Below are 18,310 nucleotides of genomic sequence, written 5' to 3'. Positions count from 1 at the left end.
GAATTAATTACTATAAAATGCTAAAATTAGTACGAAAGAGATGCATCCTGTATTATTGGTGCTACTTGATGCTCCACTGCAGCTCAGAGAGAAATATTTAAGCATTTATCTGAGAGCTTTAGGTCCTTTTCATATTAAGATTTTACATGTAATACATATAAGGAGCTTATAAAACATGGTGTGCTTTGCTATTACACTAACCAGCAGTGCATAAAGAAACTACAATTGCCTCTAAACTGATCACTTATGACTGTAAGTAATATTATCCAATAGTATAATGTATTATTAATCATATAAGTAACTCTGAAAGGTTTCTGTATAAAGAGTACAGTTACTTTTAATACTTTAAGTACATTTCGCTAAAACTTCTTCTGTACTTTTATTCAAGTAATATTTTGCAGGACTTTTGTTTAACATACCTTTAAAATACAGAGAGGTATTTCTTATTTTTTACACTACAATGAGTTGTATTTTATGAGCTGACCTGATGTTTTGTGTGTAACAAGATAAATGTGACGTACTGGAGTAAAAAGAACAGAAAATGGAAATACTCAAGTTGAGTACAAGTATCTCAAAAACACGATTATATACAGTACTTGAGTGAATGTATTTATTATTTTCCAGACGATATTTCAGTATTATTTGGTGTCTTTTCACTGCTGCACACCAGGAGGAATCTGACACTAAATCTAAGTAAATGCAGAGAAGTTGATAGAAATAAGTCGTCCAATAATAAATTAAATGTAATAATAAATCTGTGTGAACATTTGTGGGTGTTATGGTCAAGTGCAGCTCTTTTTAGATCCTTTTATTCGCGTATGTTCCTCCTGAGCTGATGGGAAGCTCTTTTTGCTTTTTAATGTAACTATAATAAATACGTAGAGGCTGAATAAATCAAATCTACATCTCATCTTTCAGTCTGTCTCTGAGCGAGCAGTGAAAATATATTTAATACCTGAGGGAGATTTATTGGAATCAACCAAACATCAGAAATAGAAGAAAGAGACGAATCAGCAGGAGGAACAAAAGAAAAAAACACACTAAAAACAAAGACGGGAGGGAGGGAGGATATTTTATTTCTTATCCAGTGGTTCTGTTGGAGCGTCGTTTGTCTTGCTGCTGAGTCTGTTAGCGACGGTCCTCCACAGGTCGTTCAGGGCGATCCGGGCCATGAGGAAGGTGATGGTGAAGTTACGTCGGTACCATTCACTGGACATTTAAAAAGAAAAAGGAGAGAATTAAAGTGTGTTCAGTCCAGTCTGACTGATTATACTGCAGCAACACGGGACAACGGATACAATAAGATCAATATCTTTCTCATGTCTGTGACGCTACAGTCAGCTTAGCTAAACTTATAATGAACTTATTATAAATCATTCTTATTTAATCATAAAAACTCAAGTATAAAATGACAAATTGCAGTTTGAACTTATATTGGGTGATGCTGTTTTATCCAAATACAAAGTGTTGTGTAGTATTTAATCTACTCATCACACCCAGACAGAATGAGAGGATGCCACAGCAGCTGCTAACCTTAAACATGTACAAGAGACAGAATAAATGCAGGCAAACTGTGCAGCACAATGAAATAAAGGTTTGTTGTTGAAGGGGATTTTCTACAAAGGACTGAAAATGAGCTGAGCTAAGAAAGCAATAAAAACCTGGGGGAGAAGATCTTTGATTTATTCTTTAGACTTTAGACAATAACAGAACACAGTTAGAAGTAGTAGTGAGTTAGAAGTTAAGAGTTTAAATCCCACTCACAGAAAGAAATAAGCCTAAAAGCATTTGCAGAGGTGATGTGTGTGGGCAGAGGATTCACTAACCTTAAAACAAGTCAGCCGCTTTGCAGCGCTAATTCACAGAAAGCTCTTCAAAGCCTGAGATGTTTGTCATTCTCTATACACAAAAGGTACGATATAAAAATATAAAACAGCTCCGGTCGAAGGCCAGAGCCCCCGTGGAGGCAGGCGTACCCACCCAACGGCACCATGGGAGACACCCAGCTGCAACAATAACAACTCACTTGTTATAATTTGCATGTCGTACTCTGTTTCTGTCCAGGAAGCTTTTGTAAAAAACAGCCATTTCTTCACTGCTCAGGGCTCGTCGTCGTCCTGCGGGGGGGAGAGAGGACACAGCAGACCACGTTATAACCAGCTGTTACAGAAGAAGTCACTGTTTCAAGTCATTTATTATTAATTCAATCTTCTTCTTTTCACACTGTGAACAGTTTTACTCACCTTGCTCATCATGCAGGGTCAAGCTTTTTGAGTTCAGTTGGGACATGATGAAAGCATCTTTTTCCTGCAGAGAGCACAAGAATATGTTGGGTTTTTATATTTGTGTCTTCAGGTTTTATAGTGAACACAAACAAAAAGCCAACAGGCGACAAAATGACTCTAATACAATAATAAAATCAATCAGAGTCAAATAACTTAATCAACATGTAATATTTCTGTTCTTCTTCCTTTTCTTTCCCTCAGTTTTCTCAGGACGTGGGTACGAAGACTGTTTAGCACTGGAATCATCCAGAAAGCCCATTTTTACGTAACTTTAAAGTTTAGCTGCTTTAAGCAAGTGAATCAGACCCGTGTTGAATTAATGGAGTGAAATTATCTCTCAGGTTACAGAAAATCAACATCATGGCAACAACAAAAGCCAAAGAACCCTGATTATGAAAAGTACTGCTTGTCACAACCCAAAAAAAAAAAAGATTATTAACAAATTCCCATGAAATAAAGATGTCTTTGAAGTATCCTCTCTTTGAAATACTTTCAAACTGAAGAGGTTTTGAACACTGTAGTGACTTTTAATGAAACTTAAACTTAACTAAGCCACTGGGGGGGTGAACAGGTGAACTTGTTCTGTGTGTTCAGTGAATAAAATAAAATAAACCAATGTCAACTGTGTGTATCAGGACAAAACACGACATACAAATAAAAACTGAAAAGACCAACTGAACTCCTTCATAACATCTTGTATTCTTATATGTTCCTGAATCATCAAACTTTATCTCATTATTTCCAGGTTTGCATGAAACTATTTTCGGTGAGGTCTCAGACATTCGGACCCCTCAGCACATTTTATATATTGTGTTATAATATTGGACGTTTTATTGTGCGACGCCGCTCTCTGCTGGTGGAAGTAAGAACGTACAGGAGAGCTCAGCGAGCAGAGGAGACAAACATCCACTGACGTCCACGATTCACGATGATGACGGCGATGATGGTGACACGAACCCTCAGAGGGTCGCTCTGCCTCCGCTGGGAGCTCAGAGCTCAGAGGTCAGAGGTCAGCGGTCAGCGGTTCTGGACCCAGCGGGGACAAAGAGGCACGTCAGCACACTGGAGGTTTGCTGGTTCAAAAGCTTCACTCCTGCTCTTCTGGCTAACAAGAGGTTTCTCTGTAACTGTGTCATCTGTGTATTGATAATCAATTGATCGTTTAAACTATTTTTCTCATTGGAGGATTTGTTGCTCTTCTGTTTTTATTAACATTATGTGTTATACATGTTTAGGGTTAGTGGGTTGATTCTAAAAATGTCTAAATCTGAACAAAAACATTTCAATTCTTTTCTATTTAATGTATTTAAATGTCATTTTATAATTTCTTTGAGCAAAACGCTTCTAATTTTTTATGTAAAGATCTTTTAATTGTCTTGTTGATGAATTAAATTGCTTTGCCTAACATTTGCCTCAGAATTATTAAAACTAGAGCTGCTCTTTAGGAGGGGAAACTCTTTAAAAGCAGATTTTATTTGGCAGGCTTGGGAGGAAAGGTAGAACATTAGGACCGAGGACCAAAGGTGTAAAATATCCTGCAACTTTGCCCGACATAAGAAATAAAAGAAATCAGTTCTCTTCTGTTTATGCTAGAATACATTTAAATGGTCTGAGGGATTTTTCTTCAGCGCTGCTCACTGTGACGGGAATTATTCTGGAAAATAAACATTTAAACCGTCTTCAAACCAGAAATAACCAACAACTAAAGCTGTAAAACACAGCAGGTATCTTCCTTTACTACAGATTATTATTATTTGATCATCTTTGTCTTGTCTGTTATCTTGTTCTCTCTGTATTCACTCATCTGTCTTTTATAGTGGGGGGGAGAAAAGCTGAATTCGAACCTTGCTGAAGGTGACGTTCTGCTTGGACCAGAAGTCGTGGTTCCAGTCCTCGGTCTCCTGCCTCAGGTGTCGCAGGCGTTTCTCCAGCTCACTTTCGTTCTCGGGGATGCGGTAGATGATCGGCCGCAGGTTGGAGAGAGGGTTCGGGGGCCCGATCCAGTCGTGCGTGGAGCTGGCGGCTGGTCTGAACGGAGATCTCTGCGAGAGAGAAATAAGTAAGAGAACAGTAAAAGAATTAAGTTAACTGATAAACTCTACTTTATCTGCTGTTTGGGGATCGAAACTTAAAGGACTACTCCACCAATTTAACACTATAATCCGACAACAGTTTAATAAAAAACAGGATAAAATTAACACAGCAGAACCAGAGATATTGTCTCATATTGTTATTGTATATATCTTTTTTTATTTACTCCACAGACTCTTCTTCCTTGTCCAAACACGGCTCCTACATCACCCTCAGTGTGACTCGACAGATTCAGGTGTGTTAAGACAGAAACGGCTAACGTAGCCTGGAGTTACAAGCGGAGACGTGCTGCAGGCTGCAGAGGTCTGGTCAGCTCACTTCAGTCCAACTCTACACCCCCCCACGTTTTTTTACTTCCTGTTTACAAACTTGTAGCCGTCAGCCCCAACAACAAATGCTGACTCACGTGACATCACATGAGGCAATTCAATCAGACTTCACAAAGCTCCGTCTGAGCTACAAAAGGTAAATAACATATTATTATTATTACCATTTGATGTATTCACTTATAGTTTTGAACCATTTGATATTTTGTCCTCTTCAGGCCTCCATATAAGGAAGTAGAGCTGCTTTCTTTTGGATTCCTACATTTATTTAACCATGCAAACCTTCCTTAAATACTAACACGTCCATCCTCCGGTTGATTCCTTCACTCCTTCACCATTCACACAGTCAGGTTTAGCGTTAAGGCTGCAGGACGGGGAGCCTCTCTGCAGGTGTCGTTTGCACACACAGATGCTCGCTGATGTCACGTGGTTTAAATGACCTACAGGAACTTCCTTATCATCTCTGACCAGACCGCCCGATGACACGCGCCACAAGGCACAGAGCAACAGAGCAACACTCCCTGACTCAGAGACCAGGAAACAGGTAGACAGCACAGATGTTACCAGTGGTGGACTGTGTACTTTTGTGCATTTTCATTTTATGCTACTTTATTTTCTTCACTACATTTGAAATTAGGAAATTATTTGAACTTTTGGTACTTTAAGTATATTTTGCTGCAACATTTCTGCACTATGTCAGTAGAGTATTTCTAACCTGTTGCTACTTTTATTGGAGTAAAGCTTCATCCACCCCTGGTCAAAGAGGCTTCACAGTAGGTGCACACTATACACACAGACACAACGAAGGCTTCAGAAATACATTATAGGACTTTTACTTGTAATGGAGTATATTTGAAGCCTTTATTGATCCCAGAGGGGAAATTCGGTTGTGGCAGCAGCACAACGACAAAAATAAGTAAATACAGAAAACTAAATAAATAAATAGACTTAAATGAAAATACAAAGAATACGAGAGCAATTTACGACCAGATTACAGCGTAAAGCGACCATGATGTGGTTAATAGCAACAGATAGGATACACAATAATAAAAAATATGATTAAGTAACGATACTTTCTGGTGCATTAATATGGAAATGTCACAGATAAATAATATAGTATATAAGGTAATAAGACAGTATAACATTATGATATACTAACATAATATTGTATAGGATAGATTAAATAGTATATGATGACATTTATCAATATTAGTAATATATTATGACATTATGACAGTTTATAGTATTGAATAAATATCATATACTGGTAGTGTGGTATGCTATGGGTACACTAGTAGAAGTACTGTATAAAACTGTGTGGTTTAGTATAATATACAGCAAAATATACAAATCAATCCAACAGACAATAAAGGGGTAGAGATGTAGAGTTAATTAAACTAGAATATGGAAAACAGCCCAACATGTGTACTTCCATTAACCATCAGATCTAAAAGCTTTACCTCAATCTAAACCTGAGACTGTCCTCACTTCACCTGCTCTGAGGGACAGAAGGTTTGAAGGGTTGTGGTTTTCTGCACGAACCTTTACTGTTTTGTCCTTCTGGCTCTTCTGCTCGGAGCTGCACAGCCGGCTGCTGGTCGCTGCTGGGTTCAGGTGAGGGTGGGGGGTCCGCGGGCTGAAGGCCCCCCAGGTCCGACAGGCGGCTGCAGCTCTGGACGACATTTTTAATGGACCGACGACTAAAAACTAAAACCAGGAGCTCATTTTAAGCAAAACACCGCAGCTCATGTCGGTGTCCTTCTGTCTGCACGACCAGCCGTCCACGTCCGGTCACGTGAGTGCTACGATGACAGAGTGGGCTCCAAAATGTCACCGGCGCAGCCAGGCGGGCGGGGTTTCCACTAAGAAGACTTGTATTCAGATATTCTACTCACTAAGTACATTTATTCAAGTGCTGCACTTAAGCACATATTAAAATACTTATGCTTAACTCAAGTATTTCCATTTTAAGCTACTTTATACTTCTATTAAACTGCAATTAATAATAATACTTCACTCCAATACATTTACTTGGCAGCTAAGTATTTATACACAATAGTATTTCTACTTTGACTTATGTGCATTCAAAATCTGTTTGAGTAAAAATATAAAAGTATTGGTAAATAAACTTAGATTACCATAAAGTAAAAGATTGCTTTTGTACTTTTCAATAAATTTGAGGACAATCAAGCCTTATGAAGGTTAATCATTATTTTAGCTGCACCTCAACCAACTACAACCAGTAAAATCCTGCTTTTACATAAGGAATAATGACATAATAAAGCCGATAATAGGACACCACTATTTTTATTAATACTTTAAATACATTTTCCTAAATATATTTGCATACTTGTACCAAAGTAACGATTTCAATGCAGGAGTTGTAACGTAGTATTTTTACTGTGTGGTATCAGAACTTTTATTTAAATAATAATGATAATAATAATACAATTTATATAACCCTTTGCTTAATGTTAAAAAGTGCTTTACAAAACAGAGTAAAACCAGATTAGACTGTTAAATAACAATAATAGTAATAATAATAATTTATATAGCCCTTTTCTTAATGTTTCAAAAATGTAAAACCAGATTAGATAGTTAAATAATAATAATAATAATAATAATAATAATAATCTGAATGCATCTTTAACCTCCGTTACTCCATTAATTAATTTGTAGGTTATAAAGTACAATATTTCCTTCTGAATTCCGGTTGAGTAAAAGTATAAAATAGCACAAAGTATCAGGCATGAGTACCTGATATTACTGCATTTCCTTTTCTGGTTCCCCGCCCTTGCAGCTGCGCAGAAAACGGCACGGCGTAAAAAAAAAGGAGCGCACCCAATGCTGGACGACCAAAAACTTACGCTCCGTTAAAAGTAGTCAAGTCGATCACCGGCGAAATAGCAATTTGACGTGTTTTTTCCACGCTGATGTGGATTAATCAGACGTTAACTAGACACCGAGTGATACCTTCTATCCATCATGGGAAGACAACACCGATTAAAAGCTTTTATTTTCTCCCAAACGAGCAAAGACAAACTCCGGAATAGTTCATACGCGTGAGCGTGAAAGTAACTAGTAGAAGGTAGCTAGGTGGGCTAATGTTTAGCTTTAATCAGAGGAGGTGCGCACTTTTCCGCAACATTTCAGATGGCTGTACGGTGGCTATGCAGGTAAGAGTGGAGCTACGGACGTGGTGAAGTGTTATAAACGTGTTAAAAACGGGAAAAGCCGAAGTTGTGCGGCCCAAGGTGGGGCAGAGTCAGGTGATCCGCGGGAGCTAGCTTACGGACAATGAGCCAAAGCTAACGCTCCATTTTAGGAGCCGAAAGGTGCGTTTAAAACAGGCAGCGAGCTTCCGTGTTGGAGGTGTTTGTGAAGGAAGTTGTTGTGAAGCGAGAGTCAGTGGAGTAAAGCCGCTGTCAGATGGTCTGTGGGAGGGGAGGGGCGACACCAAGCCGACACCAGCCGACCGCAGTCAGTCAGTCAGTCAGGCATCAGGCGGTCGGTCGGTCGGTGCTGAAGCTGACCGGAGCATCACCGGCGTCTCTCTCTTCTCTCAGTATATATATTTATTTTCTTTTAGGGGGGGTGTGATCCTCTTTTTGGACGCCGCTTTTGCTGCAGCGTTTGGCTGATGGACACAGACATCCGCAAAAATGTGCGCGAATGTGTTCGGAGTTTTGAAAAGGTGAGAAATGGAGATGGGAGGGAGGGAGGGAGGGAGGGAGGATACAGCTGACAGCTGCTGCCGGGGGTGCTGTGGGGTCCGGAGGTGTGTAGGTGTGGTGTTTTCCTGGTTCTGCTTCAGCTGTGGGTGATCTGCATGCGCTCCCAGAGCCACGACCAGGCGGCCAAATAGGATTTTCTGTGGTGACATAATGCGCAAAGCCGTGCAGGACCGGTGCGTGCAGCCTGGAGCTGGGGAGCTGGGGAAGGTGCATCATGGGGAAGGGTGTTTTTTTGTTTTTTTTTTTAGCAGAGAGGGGTGCTCGTTTCGTTGCATGTCACCTCCAGCCCAGGAAAAGCCTCCAAGCTGTGTGACTCATGTCATATTCCTGCTAACTAACCTTTTCTGTTATCTGGAGCTTCACCCGCCCCCCCCTCCAAAAAAAAAAAATCTGTCTTGGATCAAAATTAAGGGATGAGGTGTTTTGCCAAGATGGAGTGGATTTTGCTGAGATTATCCCAATAAATACTCAGATTTGTAAGCTCTGGCACGCCACTATTCTGGAAATGCCCAGCCCCTCGCTCCCTCTTACATAAAAGTAGTTGAGGGAATGCTGCTGCACGGTCCTGTCTGGTCTTGGAAGTGCTATCGAGGCTGTGGATAACAAAACATCATATTCTGTGCCACGGTTCTCTCGTGCAACAATCACATCATGCTCCCGACCACCGCGACTGATGATGACAGCCCGTCTTCATGATGCAGCCTCTCCCCTGAGCCAGGCTCTGTTGCAAAAACTAAAATCTGTTCCTTATCTTAATCCTGTGCTTCGCCCTGTAGATGTGGAAAGTTCCCTCTGAAGCATGCCGGGTGTATGTGGATTTTCTTTCCTCCTGTGTGTGTGTGTTTAAAACTCAAAGAGGAATTTATTTTAAATGCTCGAGGTTGTGATCTTGGATGATTTCCTATTCAGGTCTGAGAGGTCGGCGTTCAGTACTTGTTGTCTCTGCTGTGTTACTGCTGCAGTAACGTTTCATTCACAGGCAGGAAAGTTAGTCACTCAAATTAAAATCAATCCTCCCAAGGTTTCCCATGATATCTTCCTACAGTGTAGTATTTGGTGTAATGTCTCCGTTTAAGAGTGTCAGCGTGGATCTGCTATGGCCGTGAGTCAGAACACCTCCCATCAGCTACAGTGTGAAGTACATGCTGAGTAAATACTAAGTCTCACCTCTCAGGCTCCCTCCAACAGCGCTCTTAAATTACAGAATATATATGCAGAAAGGCAAATCATGGAAGTGGAACCAAAATCTAATCAGAACCTCAGACGTAAAATGGTGCTGCAGCTAAAATCTAATGTGTGAACAGGTTGTGCAGTAGTAGTAGTAGTAGTAGTAGATGGATATACATAATGAACGTTTTTCCTTTTTCACTTTTGATTTCCAAAATTACCTCTGGACACAACTGGACTGACAAATCCTGTCGGAGGTGCAGTGAACACATCTTTCCTATCAATGAAAGCTTTAAGCACCGTGACAGATAATCTATCGTCCAGTTTGTTTAATACTGATGTGACGAGGGCTTCAACAGAACGGCTCGTAGAGAGGTACGTAAATATAAAGTATTTATAGCCGTCGGTGTGGTATAGTGTAAATATGGCAGCAGCACAGAGCCGGAAAGTGTTTTCAGCCAACAGCAGCACCAGATAGTTCATTTTACCTGCAAAATGTTGCTAAAAGAGAAGCAAAATTACTACAAATGGAGGCAACACAACTACAATAAGACGTTAAACTACAAAAAGATGCAAAATAATAGCAATGAGACGCAAAATGACATTACAGAGACACAGAGCAACTATAAAGACACACAAAACGACCAGACGAGGCAGAGCAGCCTTCAGTTTAATGACATGATGAGAAAAAGGGGCCACGGCTGCAGATTATTGCCACTGTGAAGTAACATAAGTGAATCTGTCTGTAAAATGTCTATCACGAGCTTGTTAGAGTCCAAGTAGCCGTCTGAAGACGTCTTAAGACATTTATTACAGTGATGAGAGAAGCTGGAATCAGCAAAGATTTGGCTCCTGAGGTATTAATCATCATAATTGATCAGACTGCTAAGTGAAATATTGCTGATGGCACATTTCTAACACGGCTGCAGACACCTGTGACACACTTTGACCGAATCCTCCTCCTGCACGAGAGAGAGAGAGACGTGTTTCATGTTTTGGGTGTTGGTCAGATGCGTTTACGTGCTCCTCGATATTTAAAGCTGCGTGATGGCAGGCAGGGTCTATTTTTTTTTTTGGTCTTCTTTTTTAATGTGGATGAGAGCGCTATCACCGTGTGGGCGTCGCTCTTGTCGAGACCAAATGTAGGTTAACCTCATTCGTTTTCTTGCATGACTTTAACGACAGAATTTGTTACGTGGGGACTCCTCATTATCATTTTTTTGATTTGGAGAAAGAAATAAGAGCAGACACACAGAAGGAGGTCAAGGTCAAAGACTCAAATAAGACTAATAAACTCAAAAAGCACCAGTCAGTCATTTTGAGAGCAGGTAGAGGGACATATTTATGTCTGTGGGGTCATACTGAAATATTGTACTCATTTACACCAAGTCCTGGTTTAACTTTAGAGGTTTGTGGCTCTAAAAGTCTGTTGCACCTGTAACCAAACTTTTTTAAAATCCTGCAAAGGCGACATCTGGTTAAACACAGTGTTAATTACAGTGAACCCCCCCAAACTTTATTTTTTTGGCTGTTACTCCTTTGACGTTGTTGATTCTAGCTGCTAAGAACAACTGATCTGCTGGGCTGATATATTCGTCGATAAGCCGATTACAGATTACAGATGCATCGGTGTGTCGGCTGATAAGCTACAAAACTTTACTTTTTCGGGGATAATCAAGAGAAGGCGTCACCCTCAGTTTGTCCTCCAGAGAGAGCTGATAAATTTATCTTTAAGGGACCCTGGTCTTTGCTAAAAGGTGCTGGAAGCATGAAAAAAGGAGGTTTCCACACTCTTAGATCAGTGCAGGGCATCGCTTTATGCTCTGCTCTTATGGTCATCAGAGCATACATGAAACACACCAGCGTGGAAAAGACTCCACCTCTTGGGAGATGTAGTTTCTGAGTAATAAATGGAGCACTGAGGCGTACAGATGGAGGCCATGATCGCCATGAAACGCCAAGAAAGGAGGAGGAAGACAGTGAAAACAGGAGAAAAGATAAATATATTCCTATCGTACAATCAGGAAGCACTCATAGCGGCTCCAGACGTTTTCCTGACGTGGTAATTGGGGCTTTGAGAAGGATCAGACGTGAGGCGTCATTAATCAGAGCTCCCCAGATTTATTAAAAGAAAGGATGGATATCAAGGGATCCCAGTTAAAACAATGTTAATGTGTATTAAATGTTTTAATGTGAAAGATGTGTTTTAGCTGCAGGGTAAAAGTATTCTTTTATACTTTTTCATATGTATGCATGTTGGATATTTATCCTCATCATTATTAAATTAAAACATGCTTTCACTGGGCAGTAAATAGTGGGACTAAATATTGAATACTGATATCAGTCTCATGGCTCAGACGTTCAGTTTGACTGAAAGGCTTCTGGGAATTGGGAGCAAACGTCCTTTTACAAGCCGAACCCGCAGCACGTCGCTCGTTGCACGTTCAGCTCCAGATAGCGAAGGCTCGTAACATTTCAGGCGACCAGCAGGGAGTGAAAGAAAGTGACAGTACAGTAGTAGAGCGTCAGGATTGCTCAACCGTAAGATGGATTATTTTCATGTTTAAAGACTCTCCCGCCCCCGGGCTGGATTTCTGACATGTTTCACCGTGACAGAATCGCCTGCAAAGTGGAGATACGACACATTTATCCGCGGCTGATTTTTATTCTAGCATTAGTGGGCGTCCGTCTCCAGCGCAACACAACAGCCATTGTGGTTGTATCAAAGGGTCAGATGTTGTAAGTGAAACGTCTCTCTGGAGATGCAGAGAAAGATTTACAAAAAAATCTCACTTCCGTCTCCACAACACGCCCACGCAGACATGCCACATTATGTAAATATTAGTGTATTAATGTGAGAACAAGAGGTCTAATAGCGTTTACATCCGTGTTGCTGTGAGTTCCTCTGGCGTTGGTGGAGATGTAAATGTTTGGCTGAAGTTGCAGAGTTTGTGTGTATGCCAGCTGCTCTGGCAGAGATCCAGACACTAGTTGGAGGTCCTATTCAACCAGTGTTGGTTGTGATTAAATGAAAAGAAACTTTTGAAGTAATCCACCGATTGTGGCAGAGAACAATGTCCGCTCTGCCGAGGCTCCGTTTCTGCCTGCTCTGAATTGTCACTCATTGTTCTGACTTTGCCTTCATGCCGTCTTTCTTTCCAGCCTGTTTGGGAAGCCCTTTGATGGTGGGAAGAGGATGGACCATGGCGGCCCGCAACAGCAGCAGCAACATCCAATGGAGCAGCAGCAGCACCAGCAGCAGCCGTATTATTCGCAGCATCCCGCCATGATGCGGCTGTACGAGGTCCAGAAGGAGGTGGCGTCTCTGGGGCCTCAGGTCTGCACGTTCAGCGGCCTGCAAAACGACCGCGACTACAAGCGTCTGGAGCGCGAGCTGACGCGGCTGCTGCTGGAGGTGGACCAGGTGGACACGGAGGGCAAGCCGGAGCTGCAGGGGGCGCGAAAGAGGGCGGCGCAGGAGGTGGAGGGCCTCCTGCGCTACCTGGAGGAGAACGCCACTCATCCGTCCCGTTTGGCCATCGAGGAGCTGAGCAACGAGGCGCGGCGGCTGGTGGACGAGTGCGTGGTGGCGCCTCAACGCTCAGGCGGGGTGGCTGAAATAAGCGACGAGCTGGTGGATGCTCTGCAGGAGATCGTGCTGAAGCTCACCCAGGTCAAGACGGAGGCGAGGGTGCCGCTCCGCAAGGCACGCTACCGGGCGCTGACACGCATGTGCGCTGTTCAGGATGTGATCGAAGGGCGCACGCAACAGCAGACCCTCTCCCTGCCGCTGTCGGGGGACACCCACGAGGCCGTGCACTGCATCAACCAGGTGATGGTGAAGGTGAGCGTGGCTCGCAGTCAGCTGGTGGCCCTGCTGATGGGTCTGAGCGGGAGGGACAGCTGCGCCCATCTGTCACGAATCCTGACGGAGATGCAGGTGGAGCTGGACGCTCTGGATGTTTCCGGGAACGCAGCGATCAGAAATTACAGGAAGCAGGTCGTGGAGGAGATAAACGGGCTGCTGAAACATCTGGACCTGGAGGGGGAGGGAGACGACACGCGCAGGTAGGCGTCACTCAGGGGGGTGTAGGGCTATTATTGATGAATCTGCTGGTTGTTTTCTCCATTAGTCAGGACACTCTGGTCTTTACCGAATGCTGCGTTCACACGACAAGCAACAAAGTCATGTAATAGAAGCTGGCAACAAACCAACACCTGAACACCGGGCTACAAATAAAGTTAGACTGACCTCAGCCTTTGCTAATGACGCTTCAACCTATCGTGTGTTCTTGTTTCACCTTCTCCGCTCCCCTTCCCTCCCCACATAAGTGTGATATGATGCTACGCTAGCTAACGTTAGCCTCTGTGTATTGCAGTGCATGCTGGGATGCACTGGGAAAGTTAACTCGGGCTTGAGCAACACTTTCTTCTTTGCTTCGGGGTAGCTGGCCGTACTTGTTGAACACTTCAAAACCAAACACATTTAATTCTCTGTGAACAGGAGAGGAGGAGGACGGTCCAGCTGTAGTGCAGAAGTTTATGTTGAATCAGAGGATCTTCAACTTTCCCGCCAGGAAGTGGCACCATAACACTTTCTAAACTTCAGGGTGCACGTGAGCTGACGTTAGTGGTTTGGGCGTCGAGCTGGAGGAGGGAAACGGGGGATTGTTGTCGTCGTCGTCGTTGTTGTTGTTGTTGAATTCAATCATCCTCTGGTATCAGGAGTGAATTACACTCACATCAGCAGAGAAGCACTGATGGCAGTAATACGCCCACCGAGTGCTTCATTATGTAGAGCAGCAGACTGGAGGGCTGATTCAGGTACCACTGCATCGCTGCACCCCCCTCGTTTCTCTCTGTGCTGCCTAGTTTTGGCCTTCAATTAGAGCAAAAAAGGTTGTTTGATCAAGTGTGTTTGATACGCTGTGAGCTGAAAATAAACACCTCAATGGAATAGAAAACGTGTTTATCCTTTGTCAGAGAAGATGGCATCTCGGCATTGTAATGTTTCAAGGCTTGTGCGGCGGCGAGAAATCCTTGAAAATGCCTGAATTTAAAAAGGTGGTGTTTTCAAGGTTTGAGAATTTGAATAAAGTGCACGCAACTGCCTGAGATTATAATATAATATAATATAACAATACACAAAGCACTATCTGACTGAATAGTTCCCCTTTTAGAGAGAAAATAAGATATGTCAGAAAGAGTCTTGTTGATTTGATTATATGTAATCTAGCACAGCAGCAAGGTGCTGGAAAATGCACCTTGAAAACGTTTTGGAAGGTGCTTGAATTTGACTTTGGAGATATACCTACCTAAAATAACACATTTAAGGGTGACTCTGGAGCACACATTTGATTTTTAATGACATTACTTACATGCTTTTATTTTGGTGGGCCACTTGCCTTCCTGTATTAATTTGATGGCTCAGCTGGCATGTTCAAATACCATGTTTGTTCATCCAGGTAGTATTTTAACACTGATTATCAAGTATTTTAACAAAAGTGGACTGTGATGTAGGCAGTGAACTGATTTTACACGTCATCGTCTGTTTAGAGCTTCTGGCATATCGAATGTGGACAAAAAAACTTGTACAAAAACTTTTGTGGCTCTAGCTGTTTGAAAATGCATTGTGGGTAATGTAGGCTCCAAATCTTGGAGCACAATGTCATACGATAAGTTAAACAAACAAAACAGGTTGTTTGAAGTAAATGAGATCAAATAGTTTTTCGTGTCTCAGTTTCATTGTTTGAGGTATAATTTTTTTGTCATGTATTGATGTTATAAAGTATTATTCATATTAAAGCTGCAGTAAGCACTGTCATTTCATTATAATTATGGTTGAAATAGCTCATTTTGACCGTTACATGTCAACGTTTAAGTGACGGCAACAGGCAAACCACGAAAAACAAAAAAGAAAAAGCTAAACACAAAGGGGTTTTCAGGTTCAAGGATATTAAATTGAATATTGTCAGTGGTCAGGATGAGTTATTCAACTAAAATTATAAAGAACTAATGTTGCCTACTACATCTTCAATGTCTTGATAATAAAATCCTTGCGCAGCTTACAGCTAGTGACGATGCCTACTTCAGGTTTTATCATCACTAAAGCTGCAGTTTGTGGTTGAGGTTTTCACAGCTGTCCGTTTCTTCAGGTACGACCTGGCGCAGAACAACTCCATCCGTGAGATCGAGGCGGTGCGAGCTCACGTCTCCCACCTGCGAGAGGGCGTCCTGCGGCACTGCGTGATGGGAGATCTGAGCTTCAGGCCCAAAGCCGAGCTGCAGAGCCTCCTCACGCACCTGGACCAGGTGGACACGGCCAAGAACCCGTGCATCAGAGAGGCCCGCCGCCGCGCCGTGGTGGAGGTCCAAGCCATCATAACCTTCCTGGACCTCCGCGAGGCCCTGGCCCGCCGCCAGCCGGGCCCCAGCGAGCACCCGTCGCACCGGTCCGTGTGGCTCGTCCTGGGGAGCCTCTCCGACCTCCAGGCTCAGGTGCTGGGCTTCGATGGCAAGCGGGCCGACAAGAGCTACATGATGCTGGAGGAGCTGCTGACCAAACAGCTGCTGGTGCTGGACGCCGTGGACCCGCAGGGCGACGAGACCACCAAGATGGCGCGGAAGCAGGCGGTGAAGTTTGCCCAGAACATTCTCAACTACCTGGACATGAAGACGGACGAGTGGGAGTATTGATTCATTACAAAAACACGGCTCACAGCTTGGTAGCCATGTTGCAAGGAGGGGACGTCGCTGCAGGAACGACAGGAGCTGATAATGTGTGTAAATTTAAAAAAAAAACTGGTACGTTATCATTCCACGGGCTGTAAATATTGACTCAAATCCCCAGAATGCACTGCAGCAGCGCTTTTATTTCGTCTCTTTGTGGTAGTTGTGGCCGACCGTGCTGAGAAGTCAACGACACAGAACTCCTTTTGTGAAACACACTTTGAACATTTTTTTTTTTTTTTGTGCTTTTTGAATATTTTCTTTTTAACTCTTCTGTGTGTGTGTTTGTGTGTGCGAGTTGTCCGTTACCGTTGTATTTGGCGTGTGTGTGTGTGGTTGTTGAAGTCTGCCGCCAAAGCACTAAACAATGCCTGTTCCAGTGGTCGTGTCCTCCAGACTGCACTTGATATCGATGACTTACCCGAGTGTGATGGATTGCTCAGTGGTGGCTTCCCCCGTCTGGCCTGATTAATCGGAGCGTCAGCTGATAATGGAGACAGCCAGTGCATGCGTGACTTACAGTGACCTAATTAGGGAGAGCTCGGTCCAGATTGTGATACCTGTTGGCGCTGTGCTGATTTTGGGGCAGTAAAATGTCAAAAAGTATCAAAAAATGTCAAATTACAGGAGTGATTTTGTTTTATTTTGCTGCAGATTGAACTGAAATTAAAAGCAACCTGATTCTATTCGGCAGATCGCGTTAAGAAATGTGAAATTGAACCTGCAGTGGAATGTGTTTCCAATGTTTTTACACAATCGAGTGATTATTATTATTATTATTTTTTTTTTTTTAGAAGCAGCATCAGAAGCTGAAATGTTAGAAGCAGAGCTGAGGCGTTTCCATAAACATCAAGCTGGCAGTGAAATCAGGCAATCTGTGTTTAAACAGAAATGTAATTAGAGAGAGAACAGTGGGAGTTGGCATTATTGACGTAAGGTCACTCTCCACTCCTGTGTGACCCTGTTTATCCCCTCAGCATTTGGTCCATGTCTCTGGTAGAGTTCCAATTCGACTGCGACAGCCTCCCTTAAACCCCGCAGATCGCAGCTGTCGTGGGCGACCGGTCAGATGAGGAGAGAATAAAAAGGCGAGCCTCGTTCACGGGCTTCGATAAAGTTAGCGGGTCGAGATGCTATCTTGTGAGGCAGCCTGCCAGTCGTGAACAGGATGTTTGACAGAGAGCAGGATGTTTTTTTTAAAAAGACAAAAAAGATAAAAGTACCCCTCCCCTCGCTGCTTGTGTAGCCGTTAGTCTGTAATACGCTTCAGATGTTTGCTGTGACTTTGTATGATCGTGCTAGGCTATAAATGGACCAGTTTGAATTCAGAGATAGAGGATACGAGGCGAAATCTTGCTGTTGCTGCTGCTTTAGGTTTTTTTTGTTTCTACCCACTGCTTTCTGTGACTGTGAGAGGTCCCCAGGGAGAGGAAGAGGAAGAGGAGGAGGAGGAGGAGGAGGAGGAAGAGGAAGGGAGGCCACTGGATTGACACATCAAGGCTGAAGCTCACAGGGCCAACAGTCGGGTCCTGTGGGGTAGAGAGCATTGATGATGATCGCAGTCGACAGAGCCTTCTAGAAACTTCTCGAAGCTGCTGCTGCTGCTGCTGCTAGAGACGGTGGGAGGGAGGGAGGGAGGGAGGGAGGGAGGGAGAGGACTGGAGGAGAAGTCCAAATCTCTGTGCCTTTATTTTCACCTTTCCCTTTGAACCGGTTTGTGTGAAAGCAGCCTTTGTAGTGCAGCGATGGAATAAGGAGCAAGGCGCTGCTCATTTTGATATGTATCAACACTTAAGCACTGAATGTGTTTACGGAGAGCACCTTGGCCATTATCGCCACTAGAAATTTGCACTACTTGTCAGAAATAGAGGCTTTTTTCCTGCTCAGATCCGTATTTATTCCCCCGATAATGACTAATGGTGGCGGTGTTGTGGTCAGTAACTTGCGGTCGCACAGACGCTCCTTGCAGCAGGAAATA

At 43.1% G+C, this 18,310-nt stretch overlaps 2 protein-coding genes across 2 annotated transcripts; one reads left to right on the top strand and one right to left on the bottom strand.

Annotated features, from left to right (window-relative positions):
- Positions 1 to 1,055: 1,055 nt before the first annotated feature.
- On the bottom strand, positions 1,056 to 6,486 carry coa8 (cytochrome c oxidase assembly factor 8). The gene is made up of 5 exons (XM_070842646.1): positions 6,245 to 6,486; positions 4,130 to 4,327; positions 2,244 to 2,307; positions 2,027 to 2,117; positions 1,056 to 1,209 (listed from the first exon to the last, which is right to left on the bottom strand). The coding sequence occupies exons 1-5, from the start codon at positions 6,383 to 6,385 to the stop codon at positions 1,074 to 1,076; spliced, it is 630 nt and encodes a 209-aa protein (XP_070698747.1). The 5' UTR covers positions 6,386 to 6,486; the 3' UTR covers positions 1,056 to 1,073.
- Positions 6,487 to 7,740: 1,254 nt separating this feature from the next.
- Positions 7,741 to 16,490, top strand: bag5 (BCL2 associated athanogene 5). Its single transcript, XM_070842782.1, has 3 exons — positions 7,741 to 7,878; positions 12,766 to 13,671; positions 15,759 to 16,490. Exons 1-3 carry the CDS (start codon positions 7,856 to 7,858, stop codon positions 16,297 to 16,299), a joined length of 1,470 nt encoding a protein of 489 aa, XP_070698883.1. The 5' UTR covers positions 7,741 to 7,855; the 3' UTR covers positions 16,300 to 16,490.
- Positions 16,491 to 18,310: the final 1,820 nt, after the last annotated feature.

Source organism: Pempheris klunzingeri, chromosome 13, assembly GCF_042242105.1.
Source record: "Pempheris klunzingeri isolate RE-2024b chromosome 13, fPemKlu1.hap1, whole genome shotgun sequence".
Taxonomy (NCBI): Eukaryota; Metazoa; Chordata; class Actinopteri; order Acropomatiformes; family Pempheridae; genus Pempheris; species Pempheris klunzingeri.
The sequence above is the reverse complement of the archived record's forward strand: the minus strand, read 5'-3'. Positions and strand labels throughout refer to the sequence as shown.